Source organism: Bombyx mori, chromosome 17 (assembly GCF_030269925.1).
Source record: "Bombyx mori chromosome 17, ASM3026992v2".
In the NCBI taxonomy this organism is placed as follows: domain Eukaryota; kingdom Metazoa; phylum Arthropoda; class Insecta; order Lepidoptera; family Bombycidae; genus Bombyx; species Bombyx mori.
The window spans coordinates 1,908,270-1,926,346 of record NC_085123.1 but is presented as its reverse complement, the minus strand read 5'-3'; the positions used below and the strand labels follow the sequence as shown (position 1 = coordinate 1,926,346).

Below are 18,077 nucleotides of genomic sequence, written 5' to 3'. Positions count from 1 at the left end.
AAATGATATTATGAAATGAAATGACGTTGATCAATATGAAACATGGTAGAAATGAAATGAAAACGAAATGACATGGAATGAGATAAGATGAGATAGTATGGGATGAAATAATCTCAGTCTGGTGGTCATTTACTGAGACTTTTGGAACGAAGTCTGGAACGAAGTCTAGTTTAAGAATAAACTTACTATAACTATAAACTACCTATTAGTCTACAATAATTTTCTTAAAAGCCGTATTTCACTCACCAGCTATGGCAGCAACAACGACATTCTGATAATTCATGCCCACGCTATTACTGACCAAAAATAGGTTGCTATTTCAACTCAGTCACTGACATTACTTTACTATTATCTGTTGTACCTGCATAGATAATACACTTGTAAAGTGTATTGGCACTACTGGCCGTAATAAATTTTTTAAAGTTCGATGACCGCCCGGAAGCATTGTGGTCCGTCATTTTTTTGGTCTAAAGAATTTAGATACTGCAAATCGTTGCAAATTTTACAATTATTTGGTGTTTAAGTGTTTTTTTTGTTTCGTTTATTAGTTTTGTGTAAGAAGAGTTTCGTAACTTGTTATAAAAAACGTAAGTATGAAATGTATTACAATTTTTCTTGTTAAGCTTGAACCGCGTAGGTAATTGCAATCACAAAGCCGCATATTCCTTAATATTGGACGTAGAAATGTACAGGAAGCTACATTATTTCATTTCATAATTTCTATTGTGTCAAGGCAATTACAAATTGATTTTTCGCTTACACTGGTCGTTTCCATGATTTCGTTGATTACTTTGCTCATTATCTATTGAACGAAAAAATAAGTAATTGTCCTTCTCATGTATTAAATGTTTCATATGATTTAGAATAAATTTAAAGAACGTTTAACTAAATTTTGATTATGATTATAAATTCCGACATTACATTTAATATAAAAGTAGTTAGGTTATGGGGCAGGATGATTCATTTTTGCTACCTTCCGATGCATCGCCGATAACCGGATTGATTGTGTAATTCAGCGTACTGATGGATGTTTTTATTATAATATATTTTTGTAGAAAACTACGAAGTCAATAGAGATGTTTCTCAGTTTTAAATATTAATGAATTATGTAGCACACATACACAATTCATTACCCAAACACAGAGACGCACGCAATACAACATGCTATACTAACTACAATTTTTTGAAATTAATAGTTATTAATTTAATCCTTTCAAAATTTTATTTAATCCTGTATATGTTTACATTATTAAATTAATATTTAATAATGTAAACCTATATAGCTGTTATATTGAAATTTTAGTTGAAGTATTTACTTAAATCCTTGCTAATGATTATAGTGATTAAGCTTGGTTTGGTAATAAAGACTACCAAATTTATTTATTTTCAAGTTGATTATAGTTTAAAATGTCTATTATACATAATCACTATCCTTCATGTGGAAAATACAATTCTTGAATGCTTAAAGAATGTGTTAAATAAGATTCTTACACAATTGGAATACTTTAAAATTTAGGAATATGTCTGGAGAACCTGAAGTAGCCCATACACCCGAAGAGGATACAGAGGAAGAAGAAATCAAATCCTCATATAAGCCACCTCCAGAGAAGACCATAGAGGAGATCCTTGCTGCTGACCAAGAGGATGAATCCCTTCGGAAGTACAAGGAAGCACTGCTTGGACAAGCCCAAGCAGGTGCTGTCATTGTTGGTGAGGCACTTGAATGCTGTAACTCATACTGCTTTTTTTAAATTAGTAAAAATAAAATAAAATAAAAACCTCTTATAGAAAAATTAAGGTTTCAGAGTGTAGTGTTTAGGGATAGTATTCTCAGCCGGCCAATCTCTGTAATGAAGGGTTTCCCTTTAAAGCATTTTCCCATTGCCGAACATTTAGAAACTTAATATGAAATTGAAACTAGGCTTCTTGATTGCTCTTATCAACTTAGTACTTATCAACTAACTGATAACAAGTGATTTTTTGACATTATCTTATCAAGTTGCTGTCAAACGAAAATACAAGTGTTGTTTATATTTTAGTGAATTTCTGTGACATTTTCGAATTTATTGAACCATAACAGATCACTTTAAACTTTGTTGTGTTGGTAGCATTACAATTCTTCTTGTGCTTATCCCACATTATGTAGGGTCAGTGCAGCTTGTTCCATTATGTTGCATAGAGATTTTGCATTAGTCATATGATGGGCCGCCTCCCTGTCAATCTATCTTGGATTGTATCTCCATAAATACATTGCAACATGTCACGTCGACGTCGCCCAAAACCATGTCATATCTGTTCCTCCTGATTCACTAACGGTGGTCATCGTTCTCATAGAACCTGTCGCTTGCGAGAAAGGGCTCGGCGAGTAAATTAACCCACAAACACAACCCACTGAGTTTCTCGCCGGGTCTTTCTTCTCAGTGGGTCGCGTTTCCGATCTGGTGGTATATTCTGCGAAGCACGGCTCTGGCTAGGGTTCGTGTTAGCAACGTTAGGTTTGAGCCCCTTGAGCTCATCTACTAACCTGATAACGCTGATATGGTCCCCTAGACCATCAGCTTAGGTGGGGGAAAAAAAGGAAGAGACTTTTCTGTTTCTTCTTATAGTGTTTCTTTTACTTCATCTGTTTTATGTGGTTTTATGATTTCCATTTTATTGTTAAAACCATTAATACTAAAATTTTGAATATCAAATACCAAAAGGTACTACACTATTTGTTTGAATTCAATCGGTAGCATTCTAATAAATAAATAAAAAATACTATGCTGTCATAAAATTCACTAAGAGGGATAAATATGTATTATTGATTACACCCTAACCCAGTGTTTTCCAAAGAAACAATTTGATATTTAAGGGGGGCAATTGAACTAAATCAATATAGGAAATCTGTAATTCTATATGTCTCTATACATCACATTCTTAAAACTAAAATTATATAGAATTTGATGTTCAGTTTTTAATTATGTTTTGAAATATTACTTACTGTGTTCTGATAACAATTTCATAGTGTTTTTTTCCGAAAACCTATCATTTATGTTTCTTACGTGAACAAATAATTTTGTTAATATTAAAAATTATGTATGGGGCCATAAAAATTGCAGAAATGTTACAGTGGGGCATGGCACAAAAAAGTTTGGGATGCACTGCCCTAATCCAATAAAAGTTGGATTACACAAAGTAGTAGTACTTAAACCTTTTAGTCATTGAATTACAGTTTTGAGTTAATGTTATACAATTGTTACAGAACCGGATGATCCTCGCAAAGTGATAGTGAAGAAGCTAGCATTGTGTGTGGTTGGGCGCGATGATGTCGAGCTGGATCTCACTGGGGACTTGACCGACCTCAAAAAGCAGGTCAGTGATGTGTTCTATATTAAAGAGAGCTCGCCTGATGAATAGTGTGTTAAGGTTACCGATTGAAGTTTTAGCTCCATTGGGCTCTTAGCAACGGGTTGTATATCTATTTTTGCTTTTTGATCCAAGAACGTTATTAAGTATTTAAAAAAAGTGCTATTTTATTGTAGAATCTCATCATTTACAATATATGTATTGTTCTTGAAATATGATAAGTTTCAAATAGAAATTATTTGTTGCTCCCAAATTTTTTGTCGACACTACTGACTGATGGGATATATTTTTGATTTTAAGGATACTAATTAGAATTTTTTTTCTTTTGATGATTGTCGTCCGTGACCATGAATACTATAAAATATTCGAAGCGTCGTAAATATTAAGATGATAATAAAAAACCACCATGCCCGGGCGGGCAGTTGGGTTGTCGCACCATAGAGATCGGACGTCGGATAGGTGACTGCCAAACTGATTGTACTTAGTGTTTTTTTATTTTTTTATTTCTTAGATGCGTGGACGAGCTCAGAGCTCACCTGGTGTTAAGTGGTTACTGGAGCCCATAGACATCTACAAGTTAAATGCGCCACCCACCTTGAGATATAAGTTCTAAGGTCTCAAGTATAGTTACAACGGCTGCCCCACCCTTCAAGCCGAAACGCATTACTGCTTCACGGCAGAAATAGGCAGGGTGGTGGTATCTACCCGCGCGGACTCTCAAGTGGTCCTACCACCAGTAAGAAACCGCTTTTACCGCGGAACCCAGACCTTCGATCGGATCTTCGGGCCAGAAAGTGAAATGGGAGTCGTTTAGTGAGTAGGGCCCTAAATATATCTTGGGCTCTCGGTCTGCTCCCAAAATCTACAGATCGTCAAGACGGACATACTCCGCTCAACCCCTAGGTGCAGGCACCAACCACAGGGTTGGGTCCTTGCGCGAAAACAAAAGAAATTGCATGTACCTGTTCATTTTGGCCGTGAATTAAAAAAATATGGTTCCAATGCTAGGATATTCGTGAAAAATGAAAGTTCCATCTTAAATTTTTAAAGTTGGTAACATTCGTACTGTGACATTATTTTTCTCCAGTGTCTGTCTGACATCGGGTAGATTTCACAAAACTCTCGCATCACCCCGAGAGATATGAGCGTTACAGCTATTTGTGTTACTGGCTTCATTTCCGCCTAATCATGAGTGGCGCTTGGCCCCAAAAGACATCATGTGCTGAAACCGATGTTTCAAGCCTTCAATATGATGCCGTTATCTCACAAAAAAATTTTTTATACTTTTGGCAGCAACCGGCAATTATTTAAGCTATATTGCTTGTATCACTTAATTTTCACATGATCAATTTGTTGGTAGTGTGTGAAATAAATAAAAAAGTGGTCTTTGAACAAGCTTGATCTATCTGTAATATTTCATTGAGCGTGACTAACGTATGTTATAATGTGATTCATCGAAGCAATCCAAACTGACAATAATAGACTTGCTACCTATTTACGAAAATCGTTTCCCTATGAAATAATCATAATAACTAGTAGTCCCCTGGTAGTCGAAATTCGACTATAGTTAATTAAAATTATAAGTTTGTACTCTATTATGATTCTATTGTCAAATAATAGTATATTTCTATAATCACAGATTTCGCCTAGACTATACTTTAGGTAAATATTAATAAAGACACACAATAGTTATTTAATCTATTCTCAATTTGACTATAAGTAATAAGAAAAGTTTGACAATAAACTAATAGTACTAGAGGTCCCGCAGTAGTCGAAATTCGACTATAATTAATTGGAATTGTAAGTTTGTACACTATTATGATTGTATTTTATACTTCTATAATCACAAATTTCGCCAAGACTACACTATAAAAATATTAACAAAGACAAACAATATTTAATCTCAATTTAACAACAGACGTCAAGAACAAAAGTTTGACAATAAATAGTATGCATGCGTGTGTGCGTCAAATACATGGTATGCAGTGTGTGTAATCTTTTCTTTATTGATTTAATGTCTCTTTTATGCATTACTTAAAAAAAAAAGCATTGTGCACTTCTCTATATTCTCTATAAGTGTGGAAAATTTCATACTCCTCCGTCCGCGCAATTTTCGTAAAAAGGGATACAAAGTTTTTGCTTTACGTATTAATAAATAGTATGCATGCGCGTTGTGTCAAATACATGGAAGGCAGTGTGTGTAATGTTTTTTTTTATATTGATTTAATATATTTTTCATGCATAATTTAAAAAAAATTAAACATTCTGTACTTCTTCTATATATTCTCTATAAGTGTGAGAAATTTCATACTCTTCCGTCCGCGTAATTTTCGTAAAAAAGGTGTACAAAGTTTTTGCTTCACGTATTAATATATAGATAATATTAATTTATATGTTTTTTTTAATCTTTGATTTTGTTTATACAAAATACAAAATATTATTTGTATAATGTAGAAAAAGACACCGGTCTCCGTCCTCTTCTATTACGATGAAGAGCTCGACTTCCGAACTAGCCCATAGATAACAACTCAGTCAGTTTTTCGCCGGATCATAGTGAGTCGCGATATCGATCTCTTGCTAGGGCTAGTGTTAGGAATTCTCTTAGGTTGAACCCGTGTGAGTTCACCTACCGGCCCACGCGTGGTTGGAATAGCCCCATATGCTACCAACGATTGGTTAGAGGAAGAAAAAAGACAATTGTGTTGCACAAAGTGTCTTTTAATGCAACTTGCCCAAAATTTATATCACTGCCAACAATTTTTGTCATTAATTTAGGATTTGCATCTTAAGTTACTATAATAGTTAGATAAAACATTTAAATTTTCAAGTCGCTTTTTTATTTTTTTTTATTACTTAGAAGGGTGGACGAGCTCACGGACGAGAAAATAAAAAAATCCTCATTACATTACATATTAGCTAAATCGTACAAGTAGTACCTATATCTAATGTGGATTGCAATCTTTTGGTATATGTGTACTCAGCCAACCCGTATTCATGTACATAGTTTTGGCTATTGAAAACAAAATAAAAAAATACAAATAAAAATTAAAAATTACAAATAAAAATAAAATTACGAGTTTCAGGGGAAAAAAAAACAAAAAAAGCGGTATCCACATAAGTTGACAACAATACAACCAACACAAACATTATATTGATAACTAGCCATTGTTAAATAGGATATCCTTCACTAGGTTCACCTTTTAGCGGTAGGCAGCGGCTTGGCTCTGCCCTTGGCATTGCTGAAGTCCTTGGGCGACGGTAACCACTCACCATCAGGTGGGCCGTATGATCGTCTGCCTATAAAGGCAATAAAAAAAAATATTGACAAATTGGGAGTAGTCTAAAATCGGGACGTATATTTATGTATCATTTCTAGAAATAGTCCTAATGAAGAAATTCACCAACACCAACCAAACATTATAAAGACAAAATTAACAATATATGCTTTATTGCTAAGTCACCATAAATATAACAATTAGTCATTCGTATATCAATCATTTGAATCATTAAATATGTCATTCGGTAAATCGCATCACGAGATTGTCCATCGGTCTGTGAAGTGAATAAATTAGCCCACGAGACAGGTGCAATATTCGAGTCATGAGCGCGCATTTAGAGAGGGTTCGAGTTTGGCTATGGGCCAAGTTATCTAACATGAGATGTTTGATCAGGTACACACTTGGCTGTTTTGATTTTTAAATGTATCGTATGATTAAAGTGAGCTGCGTTATGGAAGTCGATCGATTATATCGATATGATTGATTCGGAAGTCGATCGATGATATCGATATCGATATGATTGAAAATTTAAATGTTTTGGCGTGATCAATTGAAAAGCTATCCGACGATTGACTTAGGAACACATAAAGGACTAACATACAACAGAAACCCTCCTTTTGGATAGCTTTTTTTTTTTTTATTGCTTAGGTGTGTGGACGAGTTCATAGCCCACCTGGTGTTACGTGGTTACTGGAGCCCATAGACATCTACAACGTAAATGCGCCACCCACCTTGAGATATAAGTTCTAAGGTCTCAGTATAGTTACAACGGCTGCTTCACCCTTCAAACCGAAACGCATTACTGCTGCACGGAAGAAAAGGGCGGGGTGGTGGTACCTACCCGTGCGGACTCACAAGAGGTCCTACCACCAGTAATTAGTAAACGGAATGGAGTATTGATATGTACGAAGTAACAATACGTAATAAGGTCGAGAGGTGAAAGGCTATTATTTCGTTTAGGCGATATATTTGCAACTTTACAGGTGATTTAAGTTTTAAAATTTGGAAAAATTAACAAACCACCTTTATTACACATTTAAACGCGAATAAACTCTAAATTAACAAAATAAAACAATTGACACAATTTCACTAATCGCGTTCCCTTCGATAAATTGTCAAATTCGTATATGGGGATCGGCCCGTGTGTCCCCAAATCTCCTGAGTTAATTTCCTCCCTCTGCAACTCATGGCTGCAACCATAAGCAGATTGGTCTAAATACTAAAGACCCCCTATCTCTAGCATTATAAAATGTTAAACACAATCGTCATTAAAATATATACATCAATTAATCACGAGCTTTGATAGACAAACATAACATACAAATGGAGTCAACCTAATTGCAGTTCAATTAAAAACATCGAACTGTTGATGCTAAGACCAAATAAAGCGGACCTTTAATTACAAAGATATATGTCGCGTATTAATACGCAATCAAATAGATTTTCGATCGTCGATGCGTAATACAAAATTAGATATTCACAAATGAGTCGTCTATTATCAAAGGTGGCAATCTGTGCATTTGGACAAAAAAATGTTATTGATATGTCAATACAGATTGATTTGAATATAATCGTCTCCTTCAAAGAATACGGTTCAAAACCTGCATTAAATAAAGGTTAATACTTAACCTGTTATTTATCTAAGATGTCGTTCAGAAGAGTTTTGTGACTGCCAATGTCAATAATTCGTTTTTCTGATTTACCAATAATTGTCCAAAAGTCACATTGCCGGCTTTGATAATAGTCGACTCAAATACAACATGGAGTGCCTGTGTCGATTCATAATACGCAAAATGTCGTGTAACGTTTCTCCACGCACACACACACACACATCACTAAAATAATCTTCAATACGTCAAATTGACCATCTGTCGATTCCTTTTGATCTCTATTTTCAATTTTAGTCGTGATATTCTAAAAGTTCAGTCGCCTTTTCTCAATATCCGGCAACTTTTAAAGTTGATTAAACTAATTTGAATATTATTTTTTTCCTTTTTTTTCTACTTAATCGTTGGTAGCTTAAGAGGATAATCCAACTACGCTAGAGGTAAGCTCACGTGCTCGATAATTGTTAGCATTAGCCCTAGAAAGAGCAATGTTTCTCAGAATCTACCAACGGATCGAAATAGCGTCCCACTGAGCAGATCCGACGAGAAACTCAATGGGTTGTGTCTGTAGGTATTTTTTGTTAGCTATAGTAGGAAGTGGGTATGTATAAAGTACCAATCTGCTTCATAAATAATAAATTTATCTACATATTTATAAATATGCAAAGCACGAAATAGTTTACTATCGTTTTCCTCGTGTCGTTATTCTACTAATTTTTGCGTTTTTATTCGATACATTAGCTATTAAAGATTTTTATTATTATTTAAATCAGTTTTTTTCCTCATATTTTTGTTAATGTGGCGTGTAGCCATCATACGTCGCAAAATAATTGACAGATGCATGAACTTCGCTTACGACATTTTCCAGAGAAGCTTGCATATATACAAGTTCCGAACAATTACATTAGGACCGTCGCAATTACTTACATCACATTAGTGACCAATGAGACATGTGATGCGTAGAGAGAAGATGCATCTGACTAGGAGATGTATGGAAATGGTAGTGGAAGGTAGAGGGGGAAGAGGTCGACCGAAGAATACATGGATGGAGTGTGTGAATGACGATATGAGAGAGAGAGAAAGGAGTTAGTGTTAAGATGACGGCTGATAGAAGAGAATGGAAGAGAAAAATTAGCTGTGCCGACCCCACCTAGTGGGATGAGGTGGAGAAAAAGAAGAAGACATTACTGAGCAATTACACCCGCTCTGTGGAAGATATTCCCTTTGTCGTATACCTCCACATTAATATAACGAAGTAGAACATGTAATACATAAAAGGTATCTGAATTGTGTAGAGGAGATTATAACCGACAGGCATTTGAAGAGCTCATTCTCCTTGCGTCGTTTTCCTCACTGCCGAGAGTCGAGGGACCACCCTTCTGTATCACCTTCGCACGCACGATCTTTCTTCCATCTATTTGTCTTGTCTCTTGATGAGCACTAGTACACATAAATTCATCGTGTAACTTCTGGGCGAAGATTGTGAGCGCTCACTGTCTATTTTCACGTTTGAAGCTGTCATATAATACAATTGAGACTTCGACGTAGTGTCTCGAGGTGACCCACTGAGTTTCTCGCCGGATCTCAGTGGGTCGCGATTCCAGTGAGGTAGATTCAGCGAGGCATTGCTCTTGCTAGGGCCAGTGTTAGCATTTCTCTCAATTTGAGCACCGCGGGCTCACCTACATGTCCGAGCGTATCTGGAATAGACTCTTAGGCTACCAGCGATAAAGAAGGGATTTTTTTATTACCCTTGTAGGCAGACGAGCATACGGCCCACCTGATGGTGAGTGGTTACCGTCGCCCATTGACCTCAGCAATGCCAGGGGCAGAGCCAGGCCGCTGCTTACAGCTAAAAATCAGGCAGGTGTCGAAAGAGGGTCGTTATGTTTACATCCAATAGATTCGGTAGCCACATAATACCAGTTAAGCCGACCATCCATTAAGAGAGACCGATCGGGAATATATAGATTAATCATAATCTAAGGACACGTCTTACAAGTCTTTTCAAGTCTTACAGAAATCATTTTAGAGAATATAGGAAGTATCTTGTATCTCTCTTAATGGATGGTTGGTCTTAATTGATGACAGATAGTTATCAGCTATCTGTCATCAATTCTAACTACACGTCACGTGTTGTTTTTGTTTTGTTTGTACTAGTGGTTCCCCAGTGGTGGAAATTTGACAATAATTTATTGAAATTATAAGTTTGGACATGATTATTTAAGATTCTATTGTCAAAGACCATTAATATATTTCTATAATTACAGGTTTCGCCAAGACTTTGTCTAATATTAATCTATTCACAATTTGACCACGGACTTTAAACAATAACAAAAGCTTGAGAATAAACAAAGAATATAATATAATGTACCTATTGTGTCAAATACATGGTAGTGTGTGTAATGTATTTTTTTTCCAATGATTGAATGTATTTTTTATGCAAAATGAAAATAAAATTATAATAACATTCTGCACTCCTTCTCTATATTATTATTCTCTATAAGTGTGGGAAATTTCGTACTCTTCCGTCCGTGCAATTTTCGTAAAAAGGGATACAAAGTTTTTTCTTCACGTATTTATATATAGATTACTCGTTTTCAGGTATTCGTGATAAAGGAGGGTGTACAATACCGAATAAGGATCGATTTTATCGTTCAACGCGAGATCGTGCACGGTCTGAAGTACGTGCAGAAGACCTACAGACTGGGCGTTCCAGGTAAACAAAATTTCACATTATTTTTTCCCCTACCTATTCTAGTAACCTTGAGGGGTTATTCTAGGTTCACCGAACTAGTAGGTGAGCTTACGGGACTCATACCTGACGTTGTTGCTAACACGAACCCTAGCAAGAGCCGTGCTTCGCAGAATCTACCACCGGATCGGAAACGCGACCCACTGAAAAGATCCGGCAAGAAACTCAGTCGGCTGTGTCTGTGGGTTAATTTACTCGCCGAGCCCCTCGTCGCAAGTGACGGGTTCAACGAGAACGTTGCCCGCTCCTTGAGGTACCTAAAAACAACGTCAGTGGATCGGGAAGATCCGAGATGACGTGTTTTGGGCGACGTCGACTGTTTACCATTCGATCCGCAGGATCGGGAATGTAAGATTTCACAGCTAATTTTTCTTCCTAGCGTTTTCCCGGTCTAATGCCAGAGTCCGCTCTCCTACTTAAACTCGTCCACTTTGCCTGGTTTTAGGCATCCTTCTGGGAGAGATTATTCTCCTCCTATTATGGAAAAGTCTGATAAAATATCACAACTATACTTAATGAAAATAATTATTCGTAAAGCTACCATTGACATACGAAATGATAAATAACATTAATAATTAATGTTATTCTATTAATAAAAATGATCGAGTCATCGAGGTTGCGGTAGAATCTATTTGAAACACGGTTTCAGTGGTTAAATTTCCTGTATATTTTGTTGATTGTAAAATAAACGACCGTCATGTTTCAATTAGTCTGATTAATCGATGCTTCAATAACGAAAGGGTAATGTTCCGAGAACATATCCTTTCGCGGTAATCAAGATGTTAAATGATTGCTAGTTCGAATATTATTACGTCAATCGAATGATTAGTTACTTCGTTAGAAGTTTTATGATGTGTATGTGTATTATTTTTAAAATGACATATAATACAGGGTGATTCTTTTTAATAGTTTTTTTTTATGTTTGGTTTTTTAAGTTAACTATGTTTTATAAATTATGATAATGATAATGTCAATGATACGACGAAAAAAAACTGTAATTAAAATGCATTATTCGATGGATCTGTTTAAAGATTCTCTGACTAATGGAACAAAGCTTAATCGTAATTAATTAAGATAAAACTTTATTTAGAAACTAGGAAATTGACAGTTAATATTGGGTAGATTCGACAATATTGTTTTCTTTTTTTATACTATACTAAAGTAATGGTAATCAATTATATATAATGAGTTTTATGTTTTTATATTAAATATAATATGAGGTTTTCCTCTGCTCAGAGTCAGGGAAAAGGTGAACCATAATAAGTCAATTCTTCACTTGAGATATTAAGTCGAAATAAGTTGATGTTATGACATAAATGCCACATCGTGATATTATTTTTACAATACTGTTTCCCTTTTTATTTATCTTACCCTCGCTACCCGGAATCGCCGCACTTATCCAGGGCTTTTATCAAAAATTAATCCATAGACCCAGCCCACTGAGTTTCTCGCCGGATCTTCTTTCCGATCCGGTGGTCGGTTCTGCGAAGCACTGCTCTTGCTAGAGCTAGTAGCCCGGTCATAGTCCTCGTCGAACCCGTCGCTAGCGACGAAGGGCTCTGCGAGTAAATGAACCTACAGACACAGCCCACTAAGTTTCTCGCCGGATTTTCTCAGTGGGTCGCGTTTCCGATCCGGCGGTAGATTCTGCGAAGCACGGCTCTTGCTAGGGTTCGTGTTAGCAACATGTTTGAGCCCCGTGAGCTCACCTACTAGTTAAGGTTACGCTGATATGGTCTCTCTAGACCATCAGCATAGGTAGGAAAAAAAAAATTGGGCTTGTGTTAGCAAATTCTCTCAGGTTGAGCCCATGAGCTCACCCACCCGTCATAGGCTACCAGCGAATAGGTAGGGAAGAAACTGTTAATTAATAAAATAAGAAATTAATCTAATTGTATGGTTTGTGTTTTTTTCCACGCGCGCCTACGCAGTGCCCGGTAAGTATGATTTGCATTCAAAGATCGTTGCTCGATTGTGGCACCGCACTTCATTGTCGTATTGTATTCAATGTTAACGTCTACACGCTATACACCTGATGAATATTTATTTAATATAACACACACACACATAAAATTAATACTAAAATGATAGTAATTAGAACTATATATATACAGTTCAATATCGCGTGCACAATATTAATTCATACTTTTTTTTTATTGCTTAGATGGGTGGACGAGCTCACAGCCCACCTGGTGTTGAGCGGTTACCGGAGCCCATAGAAATCTACAACATAAATGCCGCCACCTACTTTGAGATATAAGTTCTAAAGTCTCAGTATAATTACAACGGCTGCCCCAGCCTTCAAACCGAAACACATTACTGCTTCACGGCAGAAATAGGCAGGGTGTCGGTATCTACCCGTGCGGATTCACAAGAGGTCCTACCACCAGTAAAGTTGTTTTGCGTTGAATTTTTTTCGCTCCCATGGATGTCTCCGCACATTAAGATTAACTCTAATAAATGTCGCACGCGTCTTCCATATTATAATGTAGTTTTAATTATGTTTCTACGACTCGCGAAACGGAAGAAATTACCATGACAACAGTTAAAACATCTAATAAGACAAAAAAAAAACTTTATGATTGTCACCATATCTGCTAAATACTTTTGACCGTATGCTTAACTTTGTATTGCTTGTTTAAATATTGGTAATTCCGTATACTAATGCTGGCCCAATAATCTTATAAATATAACCTTAATATTTCCATTTAATTTTATAGAAATTTACATTTCTCTTTTGTTTTTTTTTTATGTCATCTTAGGAAATATATAATATTCCTAAAAAAGAAAGTACTGGTTACACTAAGACTCGTCGATAGATACTAAATTGGCTTAAAGGTCTAGTAACCAGGCCATAATATTCAAAAAATAAATAAATACTAATCATAAAAATATATTAAAAAATATCTTAAATAATAACTTAAAAATAATCGGTTGACAAATAGAATAGAAAAAAAAAGCACTTAACTGTTGTAATGTAATTGTATTTTCTTATTTAAATTATGTAGATCGTAGTAATTTTTTATTTGTCTAATTCTTTGGATCTCCATTTTTAATTCTGGCAATGTTCTCGCGTCTATAACATTTTAAAATTCGAAACTCTGCAATGGTACAAATATCCGAGCTTAGGCTTAGCTTAACTCGTTTCCAAGCTTAATACGTTTCATATCGATTTTGTACATTGAAATGAAATATGAAAAAAGTGAAAAATTTATTAGCTAAGTCCAGTTTAGTTACTTACTAGTTATTCCATAGGTCTATGCCATTCAAACCTTTCTGATCCATCTTAATACTAGCTCAAAGTTAACATATACACAATTAGCAAATTTAATATTTGTATATATGTATGTACATATATAAAAGAGAATGGATGTACGTGTGTGTGTTTATGTTGAACTAAAACTCGAGAACCATAGTCCATTTAATATTAAACTACTAGCTGACCCGGCAGACTTCGTAGTGCCTCAATCGATAAATAAAAAACCTAAACCTTTGTATAAAATAAACTTAAAACAAACAAAAGGAATCCGTCCGACGGGGGACACATCAATGGAAAAACAAAATTATTTTTAGTGAATTCCAAGTATTTTTACCTTTTAAACCTTCTCTGGACTTCCACAAATAATTTGAGACCAAAATTAGCCAAATCGGTCCAGCCGTTCTCGAGTTTTAGCGAGACTAACGAACAGCAATTCATTTATATATATATATATATATATATATATATAGATAGATGATCACTCTGACGAACATAATTATTTTAGTACCAGGTAGGTGGCAGTGGTCACAGTAATTTTTATCTTTTAAACCATGTGTCGATTTTATACAAAATCTTTACATGTTTAAGAGATAATGTATGCGTGTATTTGTATCTTCACATAAAATTATCTTACGAAGATAGCTCTATCTGAATCGTCTTTATGTTTTAATATAAAATTACATTTTGTTTTTTTTTATTGCTTAGATCGGTGGAGGAGTTCATGGTCCATCTGGTGTTAAGTATTATCGGAGCCCATAGACAATTACAACGTAAATGCCGCCACCGACTTTGAGACATGAGTTCTAAGGTTTAACAGTTTCCCCGGCTGCCCCGCCCTTCAAACCGAAACGCATTACTGCTTCACGGCAGAAATAGGCAGGGAGGTGGTACCCACCCACGCGGACTCACAATACATCCTACCACCTCTAAATAAGTTTGGTAACCGTATGTATAATTTAAAGATTCCATTACATTCGTTCGTATAGATGTCAAACTTAACTTTTAACTTGAGTACTAAACCTTTTAAATTAAAGGAGAAAATTAAAGGTTAGAGATAGATTTATTTTATAACTTTTTGTATTTCACTCTAACACATATGAAATGATATATGTTCATCTCGTGTGTAAGTCAAGCTGTTGTTATATTATTATATAATATATTATTACTAGCGACCCGCCCTCGCTTCGCTTCGGAAACTGTAATTTATTATTGATTTCTCCACTATTTAATGGATGTTATTATACATATAAACCTTCCTCTTCAATCACTCTATCTATTAAAAAAAGCGCATCAAAATCCGTTGGGTAAAGATTTAAGCATACATAAGGATATAGGGACAGAGAAAGCCTCTTTGTTTTATATTATGTAGTGATAGTCATATATTGTGGCGGACGATGCATTTTTACGTTGTAAAAAAAAACAACAATTTTTTAAGGTATTTAATAAAATATAACCTTTTTCTTTCTTTCCCCAGTTGACAAGATGACTCATATGGTCGGCTCCTATCCCCCCAAAACTGAGATTCAGTCTTACACGACGCCCCCCGAGGATGCGCCGTCCGGGATGATGGCGCGAGGGTCGTACAGCGTCAACAGCCTCTTCACCGACGACGACAAGAACGTTCACCTCCAGTGGGAGTGGAGCTTCGAAATCAAGAAGGACTGGAAAGACTAAGCTTGGCTTTACATTCGAAGATCGACTGGGTTGGACGTGGCTGTTTGGTTGCGATTCCGGTGCTCGCGTTTAAAACAAATTAAAATACTTTTCCATTTTATTCGTTTCACCATTCAATCGAAGTAGGTACATACATACCTAGTAGTTTATTTTGCATTTAGTGAAATCTAGATTAGCTTAACGTACATAAACATTGTTTCTAAGATTTGAGCGCACAGATTAGTGTGGGTGGCTTTAAAAAAAAAAAAAAACGTTTTGTCCAATCCAGATTAGTTGGTCGCGTTCATTAATAGTCGCTAAATGCGTGGGTTTAAATATATATATATATACACAATTGAGAGATTAAAACGTAAAGGTTCGGGCAGATAGCATGCGGCCTTATGTGGCTTGTGATTTAAAAAAAAAGATAATAATATTAAGATCGTCTCAAAAAAAAATTGAATATTCGAGGGGACAGTATTTTGACAGTATTAAAATTTACAATCTGAAAAATAAAGGGGAAAATTTACTTAAAAAAATGCATTCTATTTGTCCGCAATTATTATTAGTAGCTTTTTATTTTCACAAAAAAAAAAACTTTAGGGACTACAAATGCGGGAAATAGATATTAGTGAAAAAAAATTAAACGTGTTTTGTTTTTTATGACGAGAATAATCTCAAAGCGAGATTCCCTTTTGCTGTGAATGTAAACAAAAAATCGTGGGAACCTTTACACTATAATAAAAAACCAAGATATTTGGAGCTGAAGGCCAGTTCTAAAATTTTATAAGTCATTGTTTACTCTAAGATAAATCACCGCATTCTCCTTAGATTATCACTCGAAATAAATAGAGCCAGTCACTCGGTATAAGGAGTCAATAGACGTCGGCATTGGCCATTCCAAGAAGCATTTTGAAACAAGTTCTATCATCGACAAGGAATTTTGTAATTTTGATACATTTATACCTCTTCCAAATCCTTTAGAATTTCTACTAAGCTATCTATCTTCTTCGAAATAGTTTTTAAATACGTCTGTCTTCTTCCTAGCTCACGAGAGTGAGCGGAATAGATATATCGATTAGGTCACACACTAGCCACAAAAGTTAGTCGATAACACAATGAGGGTAACGGTGCAACATCAAATGAATATATTTTAATATTTCACATTTTTTACTTCCGAATGATCAGGGCCAGTGGGAGGGGGAGAAGGCAATAGTCGATTTTGGGCCAGTGGGGGGGAGGGGGGAGAAGGCAATAATCGATTTTGCAAAATCGGACACAAATCTCATCCCTAGTCGAGGTATTGCAATAATATGCTGTAAGTCTGCTCATTAAAACTGCCTTGGTACATAATTTTGTACAATATATTAACAGTACAAATACTATTTAAGCTGATACTAAATTATCTTGTAAGTATTTTTTTTGTCAAATATAAATTTTTAGCCTCGATGTTTTAAAGGACGGAGCCCATTCACAGCTGTGTAGCCTTAGATTAAAAAATATAAAATAGAATTAAGCAATAAGTACACTTATTGAAAGACGTATAAAGGCTAGTTTCGCTTGAGCGGGTGTAAAAGGTGCTTCAGTGTGTTGCCACTGGTGCTCTGTGTAAATTTTAGGCTTCCCTTTTTAATATATTATTATAATATTAAAGCCTCCTCTTAGGCCTCTTCCTACGATCGAGGCCGTATTTACATATTATTATATGATCCGTAAATAATCTTCCACGTTTTTAATATTAAGGTTTATGAAGAGAAACGCAATAATTACATTTTAGTATTTTACCTGGCAACCCTCGATTCACTAGTTTTATTCTCATTTACTATGTATTTTCATGACCTTTTTTTCTTCTTTATTATTTGAATCATATATTTGTGATGCAATGTAATAGTTTGGCCAAAAATAAAGCTTATTTATTCGAGTATTGGGGGAGTTTTTATTTTGTGTGTTTGGGGAACCTACAGTTATTACTACTCCCACTGTGTACGCTATAAGCAACGGATATAAAAAATATTTTGAACAGAATCGAGAGCGTAACGATTATACCGCCACCCTGCCTATTTCTGCCGTGAAGCAGTAATGCGTTTCGGTTTGAAGGGTGGGGCAGCCGTTGTAACTTTATTTGAGACCTTAGAACTTATATCTCAAAGTGGGTGGCGCATTTACGTTGTAGACGG

General features: G+C 35.4%; 1 protein-coding gene across 1 annotated transcript; it reads left to right on the top strand.

The window, feature by feature from the left end:
• The first annotated feature begins 267 nt into the window (after nucleotides 1-267).
• On the top strand, nucleotides 268-17,824 carry LOC101744203 (rho GDP-dissociation inhibitor 1). The gene is made up of 5 exons (XM_038016726.2): nucleotides 268-587; nucleotides 1,517-1,710; nucleotides 3,245-3,354; nucleotides 10,838-10,952; nucleotides 15,722-17,824. Exons 2-5 carry the CDS (start codon nucleotides 1,521-1,523, stop codon nucleotides 15,919-15,921), a joined length of 615 nt encoding a protein of 204 aa, XP_037872654.1. The 5' UTR covers nucleotides 268-587; nucleotides 1,517-1,520; the 3' UTR covers nucleotides 15,922-17,824.
• Nucleotides 17,825-18,077: the final 253 nt, after the last annotated feature.